Below are 16,705 nucleotides of genomic sequence, written 5' to 3'. Positions count from 1 at the left end.
AGCACCCCCAAAACAGGACAGGTTATTGCTTCCCTTCTCAGAACAGACTCCTCCTCTCACCACACGCACTTGGGAACAAGAAGTGTAAAGGCAGAGCAAACACTTCAATTGCCAAGCAATACACAGGACACCAGAAAACCATCAGTAAGACATCCTAGAACCAAAGCATGACAGAGAAATTGCCACCACTAACTCAGATTGGTTAAGGAGACCTAGAGCGACACAACTGAGTGAAAAAAATACCTGGGGTTCAGAGTAACCTGTTGCTTTGTTTAGTTTATGTATTTTGAAGTAAATGAACCCATTTACAGTTGTTATGCATATTGTGCAAAGCACACCAGCCATCCTATGCATTTCCCTGCAAACATTTTGCAGCATAGAGACTGCCAGGTTAAAATGTGGAATTTTCTCTCGAAAAATGCAGCTCAACAGCTTGCTCTAATGGCTGAATTCAAGACCTCAAATGCTCATACAGTGATACCAGTGAGCTCAGATGAGTCGTACAATTATCCAAATGTGGGCTATGATTGACTGTAAAAGGACTGCTGCTGCTAACATATTCAAACATCAGCTCTGACCATTTTGCTGGAATATACTAAAAACTGGACTGGTGTCCATGTTTGAAAAGACAGGTATCTGTCAGGGAAAAGTGGAGTTTCCCTTGGAATGGAGAATGTAAAAACCCCCTCCCTCCAAATTATTAAAATTTTGCAATTAGGAGCTTTCAGGAAAAAATATGGGAATAGGAATAACAGTTATTTACTAGGAATATTAAAAAATACAAATGCAGTAGTACAAAAAAAGAAACAAGCAAACAAACAAAAGTCCTAGAAAACCCTGACAGAGTCAGAGATATGACCTGACACTGCATTGTCAGGGTGTTGGAAGCAGTCCAAATAAGTCTTCCTGGAGTAACAGATGTTGTTCTGTGAAGTAGAGATGATCCTGTAGAAAAAAAAAGGGTCCAGTGCTGGCGAGATGGGTCTGGTCTTCCTCCGAGGATTCAGTGGAAAACCAGCTAAATTGGTGTTTGGGATGGCTGGGTTTATGCTGGTGGAAAGGCTTTGGCTCCTCCCACTGAGTGGAGCATCTCACAATGGAATGAAGTAATGTTGTCAGTCATGTGAGAGGCCTTAAATGACCCATTCACTGGTGATGTCCCTCAGAGGAGGATGGATGGAGGAAGGGATAAGAAAGCACTGCCTTATCTGGTGTTATCAGTTGTCCCATCAACAGAAGGCATCCACCCTTTTCCCCTGTGTGGGTCTGACATTGGTCTGAACTTAGGCTTCAGGCTCTGTCAGTGTCTGTGTGAAAGGCAAGTGAGCAACTTTCTCATGTTGGCCTGAGAAATCTAAAGGAGGAATTCAAACAAACCTTGGGAAGTGAGAAACCATCTGCAAGTGGTGTTTTTTCCAACACGTTTACTGGAAAGAAATGTTTACAAAAGGGTGTAGACGCTGAATAACCAATCATGTTCTTTGTACCAAACTACTCTATAAAAGTAGAATTTAGAAGAATAAAGTTTGCTCTCATTTTTACCATCATAGAGAGTCATGTTGTTATTTCTGTGCCGTCTGAAATCCATAACAACATTCCCCCCCTAGAGTTACAAGAGATAAAGAGCAATATCTCCCAACCGGTTTCAACAGATGAAAATAGAATACACATTTTTGGTTACATTTTTCAACCCAAGACAACAGGAAACTCTGCACAGTGCAATTTCCCATTTCCTCAATGCACACTGATGAATTGGTTGTGTTCCATTTTTTTTACAAAATTTATAGGCATGAGATTAGAAAGTCCCTGCTGCACTTGGTATTCACTAATTCACTGTGCTTTCAAAAGTAGGGGTTGTCCTGTGACACTGTCCAGAAATAATTTTAATTATCAGGGAACAAGGCCCAGTCTCTTATGTATGGAGACATTTCTAGGAGGCAGTTTTCAACTTTAATATAAGGAATGAGGACACTTAAAAGTGGCAAATGCAGCATGGACAGTAAATCTCTCAAATATGTATGTATGTGTGTGTAAATATATTTATTTTACAGCCATGTAACTCTAGCCAGGAAGGATCTAAGCATATGGATATCTTTAAAAGCTTTTGGAGGCTAATATCACTGGTCTTCAAGATGAAAATATATTGTAACACCGGGATCAAAAGCAGACATTTTCTTGATTTGTTTTTTCATGTAATTCCTTGTGAATAATTCAATTATTCCTAAGAGACTGCTCCCATATTTCAAGCAAAAAGGGAGAAGGTAACACCAGGACCTGGCTTAGTGCCATTAAACCCGCAAAGTGAGTGATTTATAAATGCATACATTTAAATTAAAATATAGTTTGCCCAGAGTTTTCTTTTAAAGTTAAAGCTCTAGGCCATGATGATGCATTGCAAAGCCACAGGCCGAGAATTAAAACCAAGACTGAGGCTGGAGGGTGAAAGAAACATTATCTGGGAAGAAGTTTTGAGTAGCAATAATAACAAAAGATATAGAAAAGTTTGAATGCATCTTAGGAGAATCTGCGGGGGACTTGTGGAAGTTGAAGCAATATTTAGCACATGATTAGACAAGACCCATTTCTCCAGACATCAATTGTACAGTTGAAACAGAAAGCACAAACCAGCAGCCATGTACTGTTCTTAAACCCTAACAACTCCAGGCTGAACTGGGGAGGGGAGACCATCCTTCACTGCCATTTCCCTATCCCAGGCGTGCCACCCTGCCCAGACTGGGAAGGGCTGCAGCAGGAGAACACGGATCCTGCTGTGCCATGGAGGAGGATCTTCTAAGTCAGTCTAAGCAGTAAAAGCAGCACACTTTGCTTTAGAGGAATCTCTGGCAACTAAGGAGGAGCTCCCATGCCCTTGTCTGGGAGAGCTCCTGGAAAGAAAGCCAAGGGACAATTTCAATAAGCAGTGTGACAAAGCTGCTCCTGAGGACAGATGCAAGGTGGTGTCCTCACAGTTAACCATGAGCCTGTCTTGCCTCGCTGCAGACACCAGCGCGCTGCCCGAGCCAGCAAGCAGGAGCCAGCCTCCTGCCACATGATGCCACAGGAGGAAAAAAAAGTGTACAAATTTCATTGAGACCTCAGAGCCAAGACACTGCATCTGGTTGTCACAAGACCTCTGAAATAATTTTGCTCTTAAATACAAAGGTGCGAATTAAAATGATTCTTAGCCAGAACTCCAACAGATAAGGCCCTCTAAGGCCTTCCCTTTAAAAATTCTCACAGAGGAACCTCACTTTAAACCTGCAGCAACATCTACACCTTGAACTAGAATGATCTTCACACACAAGATTCCTTTAGCATGTACCTGCTTGGATTGTTAGGCAATCATGAAGTATTCCAGAGTTACAAATGTCAAATCCCCAGAACATCCTATCATCGGCACTCCCACAAAGCAAGAATCCCAATGATATTTTCAACACAACATTCAAGATATTGTACCAAAATGTTTGCTAAGGTCACCTCAAAACACCTTTCAAGTTTTTAGTCAACTCTCCCAAAGGCTTCAAGAAAAACTCACCCAGAAACACACAAATACTGACATTGTCAGAGGCCTGTCAAATATTTCCCTGCCCATAGTGGACCTATGCAGGAGCTAACTTTTGAGGCCTTTTGCCAATTTCCTCTCTTTATTTCTGAGTGTAGTTCAGTAAGAAGCTGCCAGATGCAGCTTGACAGAGCCCCATTTAAGTGTTAATAGGCACATCATGTTAACAGGCTTAAGGCTGTCATCCTGATCTTCTGCCAGAAGCCCCTCCAGGTTTGTATTTCCTGCAGGACACTGCTGAACAGGTTTGGTGCTGCCCTGGCACAGCACCAGCTTGTGCTGGCCATCAGAGATCACCATAAATGACAGCTCTAAGTTCTCACACTGGGTGCAAGCAGAAGTGGAGAAAAAAAGGAGACACTAAAAGAAAAAAACCAGAAGCAAACAAACACACTCCCCACCAGACCAGTACTGCAGATTTGATCCAGCGGTTATCTAGAAAATACTAAGTAGCTCAGTGATCATTAACCAGCTTCCAAACAGTAGCTTAACATCTTCAGTCTGCAATCTGGTATTAATGAATATGTGCCTCGAATAGTCCATTAATATACAATCTGCTGGACTCAAATCACCTCGGATCTCTAAGTCTTCAGTATTTACATTTAACCAAGCTCTGTCTGAATAACAGAAATATGACCCAAATGTGTTGAAGCACTTCTCTCCCTTGTTACACTGCAAGAGCACAGAAAACAAGCCAGGGCCCAGCTCCACGCTATGTGTCCTGGTCTGCTGTTGGACTTTATTCCTCAGGGGAAAGCCCAGTATTGTAGCAATCTTCACCACCCCAAATTACTACTCCACAGCAGCACAAGAAGAAACACAACGATCCTGCCATCCAAATATGACCAAGTATCAACTAGCAGAACCAAGCTGTTCTTACTTCCATCCTCATTAAGTTAAAAACACCCTGCACAAGGTGGTGAAAAAGAGCCTGGATAAAATAAGTGGAGGGGAGCAGGTAAGGATCCGTAAGTGCCCCGGTTGGCTCCACGTGCGAGGGTTAGTTTTGTAAGAGCTCATTCCTGCCACGGTGTTGTGTTCAAGCCACAGAGCTTGAGAGTGAGAGAAACTATCACAAAACAAGTTAGTGTCTTTTAAAAGAAAGGAGGAAAGCAAGAAAAAAAGCAAGGTACAGGGGTAGCTGTGATTTTAAATGTTTTTTTTAAAGCAAAATAAAATATGTGCAGATGGAGACGAAAGGAGAAGGACAGGAAAGAATGCAAAGCCAAGGAAACACTGTAGTCTTATCTACAACAAGGGAAGAATTTGATCAGAATTGGCAAGGCTTAAAGCAGCTACTGATTTTTCAGGAGGACACTGCAAAAAAATCAACACTGATAAAAAAAACCAATCAACAGTTCTGTTTCATTGGTATAAGGGGAAAGTTGATGCAAACAGAGCAACTAGTTAGCAGCTGGAGGTCTTCACCTTTATCTCCTTGAAGAAGGAAGCTGTTTTGCCCTCGATAATTGGCTGCAGCAAAGGGCTTCTCCGCCTGCTGGAGCGGGAACCCTGTGACAGGTGTTAACAAGTATGTTACATTCTGAACCCCTTTCTCCTCCACCACCTGCTCTCAGCTCATTCTCACCCACACATTCACTCTCAGCTCATTGCTGGACCACCAGGAGAAATATCTTTCTCAAAGAAGAAAAATAGGCCTGGCAAACCCCCTGAACCTCGGGCTGTTTTCTCTCAGGATGTTGCTTAGCAAAGGACACCACTACCAATCTGCTTTTAAAAAGAAACTTGGATGATTATTAGCTGGATAGTGACTACAAGGCAAAGGCTGCAAGAAAATAATCCCCAGCCCGAAGCCCATACACACACAGAGCATTTGGCTGGCTCTCCAGAGCTACAGGGTAAGCTCAGCCTAGCTCTCCAGATTTGCTTTCCAGGAGCCTGATTTCCTGCTGAAGTACCTACTGATGTAGAGATGGATTTTCAAATGTATCCCGTCTCTCTATGAACCTCTCACTGTTTTCACTCAGAAGACTGTGGAAAAAAAAACCAGTCTCATCTCTCCTCTGCTAGCCTCTGTGGATTTTCAGTTTTGTGTCTTAACAGGACCTGGGCTGTCTTTGACACTTTGCATTAAACTGCCCATGCACACCTACACAGCTTGATTGCCAGCACTGTCTTCACAGAATACATTTTGGGGACTATTTTGCATATTCCAGGAGGAACAGCTTTTTATTTTGTTTTAAATGCAGGACCAAGAACGCCTCACAGTATTTGCAGGAAAAAGCCCCACTCCTCAGTGACACTGCACTGGGTAATGCTGTGCCAGCCTGTTCACTTCACTGGCCGTCTAGGGAAAGTGGGCAGGACATGAGCACTGCTCAGGAAAAGCAAAAAAAAGTTCATACATGACAGACAGAGCAAACAGGAACTTTGATAAAAGAACTCTCTTTCCATAGAAAGGCTTGATGTATTCCGTGTGGGTTTTTTAGACTAATTAATTTTTAAAAACTGGACTACACAAGTCTAAAGTTAAAGACAGTGAATTTTTTCCCTAGAGGGGTGTATTAGGTTCCTTGCTGGTGGCAAAGCACCACCTTGAAAAAGGGAATATCCACCACTTAGAGGATCTCTTTAATACAAATTAAATGTTAGAAGACTGAGGGCCCTTTCTTTCAGCCAAGGACATCTCCTGCGGGATCTACTCAAGTCTGTGTTCCTGTGTACAGGAACCCTGTACACACAACCTTGTGGAACCAAGCAGCATGGAAGACTTACAGCTCAGCATGGTTGGTACAGAAAAAGAAGTGAGGCTGTAGCCAAACAGAGGATGGATGAAGTAACAGCAGCAGCCCAACGGAAAGAGAAGAAACAATACAAGGTGAGATGTGCCCCATGGCTCACAGGTGGGCACTGAAGTCCCTTGACCAGCTTGGCCCACTTCAGTATGAAGTGTGTCATTGATTCAGTCATGTGCTTGATCTTTTGAGTGATAAGGGAGGTTGGGACTTAGTCTTCGTGATTGTGTTGTATGCAAAAGTGTAGTGATTCCTGCTTCCTCAGCTTGAAACCAAAGAAATAGCCCACAAAAGAATGCTCTACTCACAATAATAGGAATGGTGTTGGCTCTGGAGAGGATCTGCTTGACCAAGCGATACCTGTCATACAACGGCTTCATCACCTGCCGTTCATTTTTGGTAACCTGAAAAGGAAAAAGAAGAGACATCCATGAAGCCTGCAACAAATACTCCACTCTAGAACTCATGTGCCTGTGATCACCCTCAGTCTGAGGGGCTTGAAGAGACTTGTATGGGGATGACAGGAGAGCAGCATTAGCCCCAAAACTCCCGTCTATCATAGCATTGCCTGTGCCCGCTGCCAGCTGAAGCTGTGTATGGAGTGTCTGGTAAAGGGGCTGTGAGAGACAGGTGGTTTAAACAACCAACTAGGGATCAGATGTCCACAGCACAAAATGACCTGTGGAGGCAGCACTCTGTGCTTGCAGTCACGTCTGCCACTGAAGCACAAGATGAGCTTTCCCATCCTTGTTCTTGTGGCTGGCCCTCAATAGCCATGTTCACAACCCATGAAAAGAGAAAGCAGCTGCACTGACTGGATGTTGCAATATGAGACTTCCCTTGAGTACAGTAAACTACAGATTTCACAAAAGCTGACTTTCTGGCTTTGCTATTCCTCCTAATTTCCTGTACAAGTCAGCAGTTTTTCCTCTTTTTAGCCCCTTAACCTTGCCCTCCATCCCTCCTCACAGCCACTTTGCTGGGAAGGATTCACTGCAATGCTCAGAAGGGATGAAGGTGCCAGGGCTGTGTGGAATAGAGAAGAGACAATAGTGCTGCGATGTCCACCTCAGGTGTTGCTTATATTGCTCTGTCCTTCACTTCTTACTGCTTGTTGTGTTCCCTCCCCAGTTTAAGAGCATTACAAATTGTGTGTGTTAATTTCTGGTTTTCTTTCAGATTCAAGTTAGGTTTTCAGTGTTTTCTTATAGCACATTAGAAAACAAGATCCTTAGCAAAACCTGATCATTCAGCATTGTCTGACCCACATCCTTTAAGTGTCCTTCCATTAGATCTTTTGTCTAACTTTGGATTATAAAGCTCTTATGAGGAAGCTTTAACTGAAGTCATGCCTTTCTACTTGCTGCTAATCACTAGAGTGCCTGAACAACTGCCATATAAAAATCAGCATCAACAGCGTAACCCCTAGGGAGCTTTGTGCAGTCTCTTTTTCTGCAACAGAAACAGGAGAAAAGGAAATACAGCTTGTGACAGAGAGGCAATTTTAAACTGCCTTTTATTTTGTCTGCAGTTGACTTTCACTGGCATAATCTTTCTAAAGCTTTTACACCCTCCCTCCAGAGAAAGAGATGGTTTTGGCTTGTGAGGGGGAGAAAGGCTGTAAGTATTGCCAGAAGTGGGATGGCAGGGATGAATTCTAAGAATTTAGAGGTAGCATTCATCTTCATCCTGATAACGAAGCCTATGTTTCTTGTGCTGGGGGCAGATGAACAGGGTGGAAAAGGAGGAAGATCTTTATTCCTTTCCTGGTTCAGTGCAAATATCCCCAGGACTGATAAGGGGCATACAGATGGGCAGTCTGATCTCTGGGGGTCAAATGTCCCACACCCCTAAAGCACAGCAGGGCTCCAATTCCTGACAGCCTCAAGCTGCCTGTTCATTGAGTAAGCAGCTCACATGGATTAGAGGGATGTGAGCAGCATCAAACAATTCACTCAGTCCTCTTTGTGTTGAGTTTTGTGCTGATGTGGCTGCACTCAATTGCACTGGCTAGCAATTTGCCTCCAGCTTTGGACATTTCTCTGTAATCCATCTGGAATACAACTAGAGAAACTGAATAACCTATATATATATATCTATCTAATATTATTCCTAGCTTTACAAGATTAGCAGTTTGTGGAACAGGAGGTACAGCACTACTGTTGGCTCAGACAGTCTGTTACTTAAAAAAACCCAAGACTATGATAAGGCTATGTTCAGGCTGAGAATAAACCTTTAATTAACAAATTCAAAGTTGATTAACAGCACTGTTCTGTACAGAAAAATAAACATAAGCCTTGGAATGGGCACAAACTTCTTAGGTATGTTGAGGGATGGAAAAGTTAAACAACATCCTTCAGTACCTGAATATCAGTGTGGAAGAGCAATACAGATAATTAATATAGGTGTTGAATTTAAGTGTATGGAGTCCGAGCCTCTCCTGCAGCTCATTTACACCAGCAAACTTTACAGAAAGCATATTCTGAAAGTAAATGTTTAGTACATGGGCACACTGTCTCAAGTTAAACATAAGCAAGACCAGTAAAACCTGAGTACATTTTGGGAGAACATCAAAATGCAAAGAGACTGTTTGAATAATGGAGCCTTTGACACAACTCTGGGGCATGCTCCAGATGGCAAAAGAGCAGCAGCTGAGAACAGACCATTGCTTGCATTGTTAGAGCAGCTCAAGAATTTCTGCAGAGACTGACTTTTGGCTTAACTAAAACAGTTCAGTTCCACTTCTGCAGGTTCATCTATCACTGGTGCAGAAAGACTTAGTTGCACAGTAAATCTGAGCTCCACTGTTCTTGTTCAGTTAAATATCTTAATGGAAAATAAAAACAAAAAAAACTTGGCTGAACTATCCCCATTCTCCTCAAGCTCTCAGTACTTTTCCACTGCTGCACTGCCAGGAGCTGGGAACAGCAAAAGCTGATCAGTCTTCCCTGCCATGCAGTTCAGTGTTGTTAGGTATAGACAGCTTACTTAAAAACAAAACAAATTAAAAAGCAGTTGTATAAATGAAGCATTGGAAAAGGTAGGTGGAAATAAAAGTATGCTGACAAGATAGGCTCTGGGCTTGTTATCTTTTTGAACAGATTGAAGTGAGTTCACTTCAGTAATGTGAAAAACGTGAAATGATTAATTCATGTTCTTATGTCTCGGGGTTGTAGTTTTCCTGAGATTCTCCTTGGGGTTGGTGTTCCCCAAGGTAATAAGGGTCTCCCAAGGTTGCTGTTCCCTAGGAGTTTCCCCTGGGTTGCTGTTCCCAGAGGTAATAAGGTTTTCGGTCTTCTCTTTGCCCTAAGTGTTACACACCAGAGGCAGAGACGACAAACTGAGTCCGCCGGTGCACATTTCCAAGGTTGTTTATTCTTCATTATCTCAGTCCTTTTTCAACTCTGCCAGGCCTTCCTGGCAGGGTACCTTATCTTAGTTCTTTCTCAGCTCTGCAAGGTGTCTCCACAGAGCAGGACACACGGCAGACTGGGCGGATCAGAGAGCCCCGTACCTTATGGACAGTCCCCTTGACCCAACCACTGTCCGAGACGTATTTTTTATTTACAAAATTTTACCAATACCTATTACCTATACTAACATGTCAGTTCTACTCTAAACCAATCTCTAAAACCCAACTCAGCACAAGATGGGGGACGAGAACAAGAACAAGGAAGACAGGGGCCACTCCCCAATTCCTCCATCTTGTCTCTTCAGCCCCATATGCTAAGAATCCTAATTTCTATATTTATATTCTACAACAAACCATCCACTACTTATTTCAAATTCTTAGGATTTGTGATTCTTCCTGCATGTGTGTTCACTCCCATGGACAGGAATCAGTCAGTGTCCTCCTGGGACCTGTGTGGGTCTAACTGACCCCCCTGTACAGATCCCAGACCCCCCTGTCTGGTCTCCAAACCCTCCAGGGTGGCCAGAGGGATGTTCTAGACTCCGACATCTCCCCCTCCTCTTTGCAGTAAAAATGCTTCTCTGACAACTCTGTTCCTGGTCCGCCGTATGCATTGAAGCAAACAAGGCACATACATCAGAAGAATCACAAACTTCAACAGGAGATACACACGTACTCTCAAAAGTTCCCTCTACCATGATAAAAGGTTAAACACATTGAACACTCCATCCATTCAAGGCTCAGTTCTTATAATAAGTTGGTTCACAGCCTTTTTCCAGTTGTCTTATGTTCTCATGATATTCCTTCAAACTTATTTACTTGTGTCTCAGCATCAGCAATGAATAATCAATTGCTGTTCTGTTTTTGTCTCACACTGTCAATATCAGTTAACAAATCATTCAGTGTAAGAGAAGTGGCATGGGCATACTTGTTCTGACAACAGCCCTTTTGATCCAATAGTATTAAAATCATCCCTGATACTGTCTGCATTACTGTGGGATTGCATTTTATGGAAATGGTTTGCTCTGGCTCACCCTTGGAAAATGTATGGTTTATCCCAAGTCTGTATCCTCCCTGCAGTATCCTGTATCTGTAACCTCATTGGCTGGAGAATGTTACCGCGCCCCTTTGAACCTCTGTGATAAGAATGCTAAGGCAGAAGGCTCTCCCCTTCTTGCCCCTCTACCCCTGGAGGCATCCGGACGCTCCTCTCTCCTCTCCCCCCCTTCCCCCTCCCCCCTCCCCTTCCCCTCTCCCTCAGTGAATAAACCCTCACCTCATCAGCACCCCACCGGCGTCTGAAGTCTCCTTGCCTGCAAGCCCGGGAACACCACGACCCCAAAAGACCCTGGGGGTCTCCGGGGGGCACTCCCCGGGCACCCCCCATAAATTTAAACAACAACACATTACCATCACAACTTGGATCATATTGTTCAACAGATCTTTCCTCTCTTGCTCTTTTATCAATGTCACTCTGGGTGTTAACATGTGTTAACAAAGAACATTTCTTGTTGCTGCATGGACCATCCTTGACATCTTCAAGGAGCACAAACTGAATCCTGTCTTCACAAATGAAAAGGATTTCTTTCGGGAATAACACTGAAACCTGACTTGCTAGTTTATCTGACATCTCAGTGTAGTTACACCAAGCTGATGCACTTTTACAAATCATATGATTTGTAGTGACGTCTACGATATCTTTTTTGTGTCACTCCAGGAAAGACCAAATTTTCTGTAAAAATTCTCTTTTGCTGAACCAAAGGTTTTCATTTTCGAGGTTCACAAAGAACCATAGAAAAGAATTTCATTTGAACATCCCATTTGCCCACCAGGTTGAAAATGAACTGTGAAATTGCTGGAGGGATGTTCTCTGGGATCAACTACTTGTTCAATCACCTGCCTACTAACAAACTCGTAAAACATGATGAAAAGAATTTCCCTGATCTTGAGTATGTCAAATGAAAGATGCTCAGCTCTGATACATTGGCCAGTTTCCCAACCATTCTTCCTTGACTGAATCATGGGCAAAACCACCCCACTGCCCAAGACAATCGGTGAGAACACAATGCACAAGTATAACACTTGATTAAACTGCTTGTTCAAAGGCCTCACTCTCTGTGGGAATCTCTGAAATGCAACACCACTCAAGTCCCAGAGAAATCCCAAGTCCCAAAATCTTTTGCATTCCGAACGAAGAAATGTCCGCAGTCTTGACAGCCACGTCTGTGTGCCTGCTTTTCCATTTCTGGACCAACGCCTGATGTCGTTGACTTTGGCAGAGGTTCTCATGCCTTGCTGATGCTCATTTTCGGCTCCTGTGAAAACACAAGCACAATCCCTGCCCCAAACCTTAAATTTAAATGATTTTCCAATCCATCCTGTCTCTGGGTTTCTGCTCAAGACTAAAGGATTCTCTTCACGTTTCTCTTCCCGTTCCACTTGCTGCTCGGTGAAGTGGACTCTACAAAAAAACTTATCAAAAGTTTAAAACATACTATTTTTTCCTCAACATTCTGCTTAAATTTACACTCAGCATTCCTCCCCTCTCCTTTTGCATCATGGAGGTTATTTCAATTTTTTGGAGATATAAAACATAACATGAGTACTATAAAGCATGACAAAAGAATTCTATAAAGAAATGCTCAACACAAAGGAAAAATTCGGCATACCAATGAAAATGAAATGTGATTATCAAATCATTTGTGCCATCACCTCAGAGACTGCAAACTGCTGAAACACTTTGCTTCAGTGGAGATCCCAATGTTCTTTCCCGGGCAAGACATCAGGTCTCACGACAAAGTTGATTCAGCTGTTATATTAATAAGATCAAATTGCCAAGTCAAAATAACTTGCATATTATTTTTTGGAGCAGAAATCTCTGGGCTTTGTTGGCAAACAGCATCCATCCAAGTTAAAATCAGAGTTTGGCCAGAACTCAAACTTCAAGTTGGAGTGATGCTCTTTAGCACATTCTCCAAATAAATCCTCTAACAACAATGAGCATCAAATGCCCCAGATACAACAAACTGTCATAACGTTTTTACATAAAAGAAACATTTAAAATTTAAGATGAAAAATTGATCAGATCACTCAGGAGCTCGTCTTTTCTGGAACTTTTCTTGAAAACAGTTGAATACCAATTGGAACAATCACAGGATCAACAGCTGATGGAAAAATCATCAATGATGCTTCAGGTATCTCTCTCCAAGACCTTCTGAAAAACACTTAAAGATTTAACAAACTGAAATGCAATGTCTCTACTCACACAAGAGGTACCAAAGCAAGCCCAAAATCTCATTTCAAACGAAATGCATAACACAGTTAAAAATTCAAATGAAACTTCAAAAGGACATGCTAAAACATTGCATAAAACATAGAAGATTGATTATAAAAGAGACAAATTATATACTTAAAATGAAGCTTAAGAAAAAATTCTGACTTGCACTTAATAATACAACTACATTTTTCAACAACAGCATTTACGAAATACTTAAATGGTTAAAAAACAAATAGAAGATATTCAAAATTACAAATACCTTTTGAAAAATCCTATAAATAAATGACAAAGCATAAAGGCTTAACGGTAATATTAACTTACAAGTACTATCCATTTTTATATATGTTTCCATACTATATAATCAATGTATCAATACTTAACATGTTAAATTGCATTTCAAAACTCTCATACACTTATTAATTTAAAATGAAACACAAAAGACTGAAACAATTCATAACCAACAATAAAATCAGGGATCTAACAAATTGTATCTTCTCCTCAAATCTTATTTATCAGTGTTCCATCATCATCATTTCAGTTGAAGCTGTTTCTTTGTTGAAGAAAAATAACTAAACTTTGCAAATTAAACAAACATACCTTCTATAAATTGTAAATCACCTTTTAAATCAACAAAGACTTGAATTCAACATAAATAAAGCTTGATAAAAAATCTACAACTTGCAGTAACCTTATAAAATCCATATATAATAAATCAATAAAATATAAATTAATTACTAATTAAACTTCATGAAACTCAAATACAAACTTAATTTAAACTCTTCAGGGCCCAAACTTGAAATAAATTTTAGAATTATATATTTAACAATATGTAACTTAAACTCGAACCAAACCACACAAAAATTTCAACAACAATAAAATGTGGAAACATAACTCAAATTAACAAATAATGATTAACTCTGGCTAAAAGCTCATCTTCATTTCATTTTCTATTTTTCTTCTTTATAATAGGATGTCCCTTTCTCACATTTTGTGTTTCTCACACAATGATGGATTGCTCCACAACAAAGGGACAAATGATTGTATTTTCTTCTTCTGATCTTTTCTTACATTGTTCACATGCTGTTCTGTTGAATCACTTGTTGAAGTGCTGTGAGAATTCCTTCATCCCGGGCTTGGAGGATTCTTTCAAGCTGGTTTCTTCAGATGCCTGCCTGCACTGATGTGCCGTGCTGAGGTGTGTCCACTTCACTGCATGCCTCTACCATCTCTGCCTTCACCATCTCTGCCTTCACCATCTCTGCCTCTACCATCTCTGCCTTCACCATCTCTGCCTTCACCATCTCTGCCTTCACCATCTCTGCCTGAGACGGTCGACCAGGCATTACATTGATGATGCATCTGCATTCTGCGTTGGCATTCCCCAAACGCAAGGAATTGAAGCAGGTGTAGCTTTGCTATTTCATTGTTTACTTGCCTGTTCATTGTCTTGGTGAGGCAACCAGGGAATGACATGAAAGACTTTGAAGGTCCTTGCTGGATTATTATATATGTATAGATATATATTATATATGTACAAATGTTTTCAGGTGTTTCAATCGATGGAACTTACAAAATTGTTTTTTGTGGTGTACTTCTGATGTCTGCCTGCACCTGTTGTGGCAAATCCCTGGCTTGAATTTTGGCTCTGTCATGTGGTATGTCCCCTGCCACCTGCAACATGGTGAGGGTTGCATTCACTCCCTGCTATTTGTTCCTTAGTTCATCGAGGGCTTTCCTCCATTTAGCATTCCTTCAAAAACTGTTTGAAGTACAGAAATTTCAAACCCTTTTCTCGCATGACTTTCTTTCAGTCTCTGAGCACATCGTGATACAATTGCCCCCATCTTGAGTTTTCATCCTGTAGATTATAAGTCATTGGTAACACAATACTTTCCATGCTTCACTACATCACAGTTTTTCTCTTTCAATGTTTTCTTTTTGATTTCTTTGCAGTCTGTTATAACTCTTTCATCCTGTGAATTTGCAGGAATGTGATTCAATTGCTATTACCATGATGCTCTTTCTTCTATTTTGGAGCTTGCTAACATTGCTAACTTTTCTCCCTCTCCTGGATGAGGAGTGGATATTGTAAATCATTTTCCCCCTCCTCTATAAGGACTGGGGTATTACTTTTTCTGTGTGCTGCACATAATACCTATGTGGCACGGTGAAGGGAAATCACGGCTGAACGTGCCGCTGACCCAGCAGGTAGCCTTGATGTAAATGTGTAGGAATTATTTGCAGAGGATTCAGAAAGGGTGTGACTACCTTATGCTGGAAGGGGTGATTGAGGGAAATGCATTGCTAAATTCGGATAAAATTCCAGAGCACAGTCTTTCAACTGAAGAAATAATTGCTTGCTTTTTTTTTTTTTTTTTTTTTTTTTTTTTTTATAAAAAGAAATCTTTTGAAAATAAAGATGATTGTGATTGAGTGGCAAAAGAAGCTTGGGCTACAGTCCAAAAATCATGTGGAGTTTGAACTGACTTACTGTCACTAACGGTGAATATTTGCTGCTGCTTCTGAGCTAGCATATCTTGAACTTTGTTGTCTTCAGGAGTTAATGAAAGCTTCCTTTGTTACTATTTTTGTTGTTGAAGCTGTGCAATCTGCTTAGAAATTGTTGCAATGCTTCTGTTCCACCATGCATGGTGGTGATGCTGAACCGGCTGGGTTCAGTTTCAGCTTGTCCGGCTGGCCAGGCCGTTCTGACTGAGCTGAGGGATTTGGGCTTGATAAAAAACATCGAGGGGTCCCTGGCACGGCCAATCCGTGCCAATGTTGTGATACAACGGGCATATTTGTGAAAAATTCTTTGCCCTGATCACTGCAGCTTTTGCGCGTTGCTGCGTGTTTCTTATAAATCTTAAATGTCATGTGTTGCCATCATGCAATCATCATCTTCCCCTCTCCTTTCTGAGGATGGGGACTTATAATCTTTGTGATGCTTGCTTTAAAAAGCTGCACTTTCACAATTTTGTCACTCGCGTAGCTCCGGCTGGGTGCTGCGAGCATATTTGCTGCTTAGTTTTCATTATTTCTATGCCTTGGCATTGCTGCATAATTGCTTTTAATTTTGGTTGTGCATCGGGGTTACTGCGGGACGTCCCGCTGCCTGAGCACTGCTGCTATGAGGGAATAGATAGAACGGCCGTTGCGAGGGGGTGGGACAGGGGACGCTGCCCAGAGGGAAATCCCACTCTGGCCCCACCTTGCCCCTGTCTGCGCCGGCATGGGGGCGTGGAACGAAACGCCGCCGGTGTGGCCATGCCCCTCCTCTGCCTGACTTGGCGTGGCAAAGCCCGAAAAGACGCACTCTTCCTGCTCTCTCCCGGGGTCCGCCCCGCCCTGATCTGCGCTGGCGGTCCTTACAAATGCCGCCGGCGCCCGTGCTTCCTGCATCCCCGCAGCTTGTGCTGGAGCGGTGCCCCCAGTCCCTGCCTCGGTTTTCACCGTCCGCGACATCAGCGTGCGCCCTGCCCACGCTTCCGCATTCCCGCTTTCCGCGCTTCTGCATTCCCGCGCTCGGTGACCGCTGCCTGTGATCCTTGTATTCTTTTCCCCTTCGTCTCTCCCTGTCCCGCTGGGGGGGGGCGGGGGGGGGCAGTGCTTTGTCCTTCTGTGTTCGATGTTTGGAGGGGGGGAGCTTTGGGGACATGGAGGCGGGGTCTGTGTTGGACTCCCCGCGCCTCCTTCCC

The 16,705-nt window shown here is 42.4% G+C and overlaps 1 protein-coding gene across 7 annotated transcripts in view; it reads right to left on the bottom strand.

Annotated features, from left to right (window-relative positions):
• Positions 1 to 16,705, bottom strand: part of LOC134563408 (protein FAM13A-like) — a 116,011-nt gene that overhangs the window by 17,469 nt on the left and 81,837 nt on the right. For 6 of the 7 annotated variants that reach the window (XR_010083363.1, XM_063421317.1, XM_063421316.1 and 3 more), the window contains 2 exons: positions 6,627 to 6,722; positions 4,991 to 5,074 (listed from right to left, as the gene is read on the bottom strand). Coding sequence is in view for 6 of the 7 variants with exons in the window: in XM_063421317.1 (XP_063277387.1) it covers positions 4,991 to 5,074; positions 6,627 to 6,722 (180 nt within the window). In the remaining variant the exon portion in view is untranslated. The remainder of the gene's footprint in view (positions 1 to 4,990; positions 5,075 to 6,626; positions 6,723 to 16,705) is intronic. The other variant, XM_063421318.1, reaches the window with a different exon arrangement.

The sequence above is a fragment of the Prinia subflava genome, chromosome W, assembly GCF_021018805.1.
Source record: "Prinia subflava isolate CZ2003 ecotype Zambia chromosome W, Cam_Psub_1.2, whole genome shotgun sequence".
Taxonomy (NCBI): Eukaryota; Metazoa; Chordata; class Aves; order Passeriformes; family Cisticolidae; genus Prinia; species Prinia subflava.
Note: the sequence above shows the minus strand (reverse complement) of the source record. Positions and strands in the feature narration are given on the sequence as shown.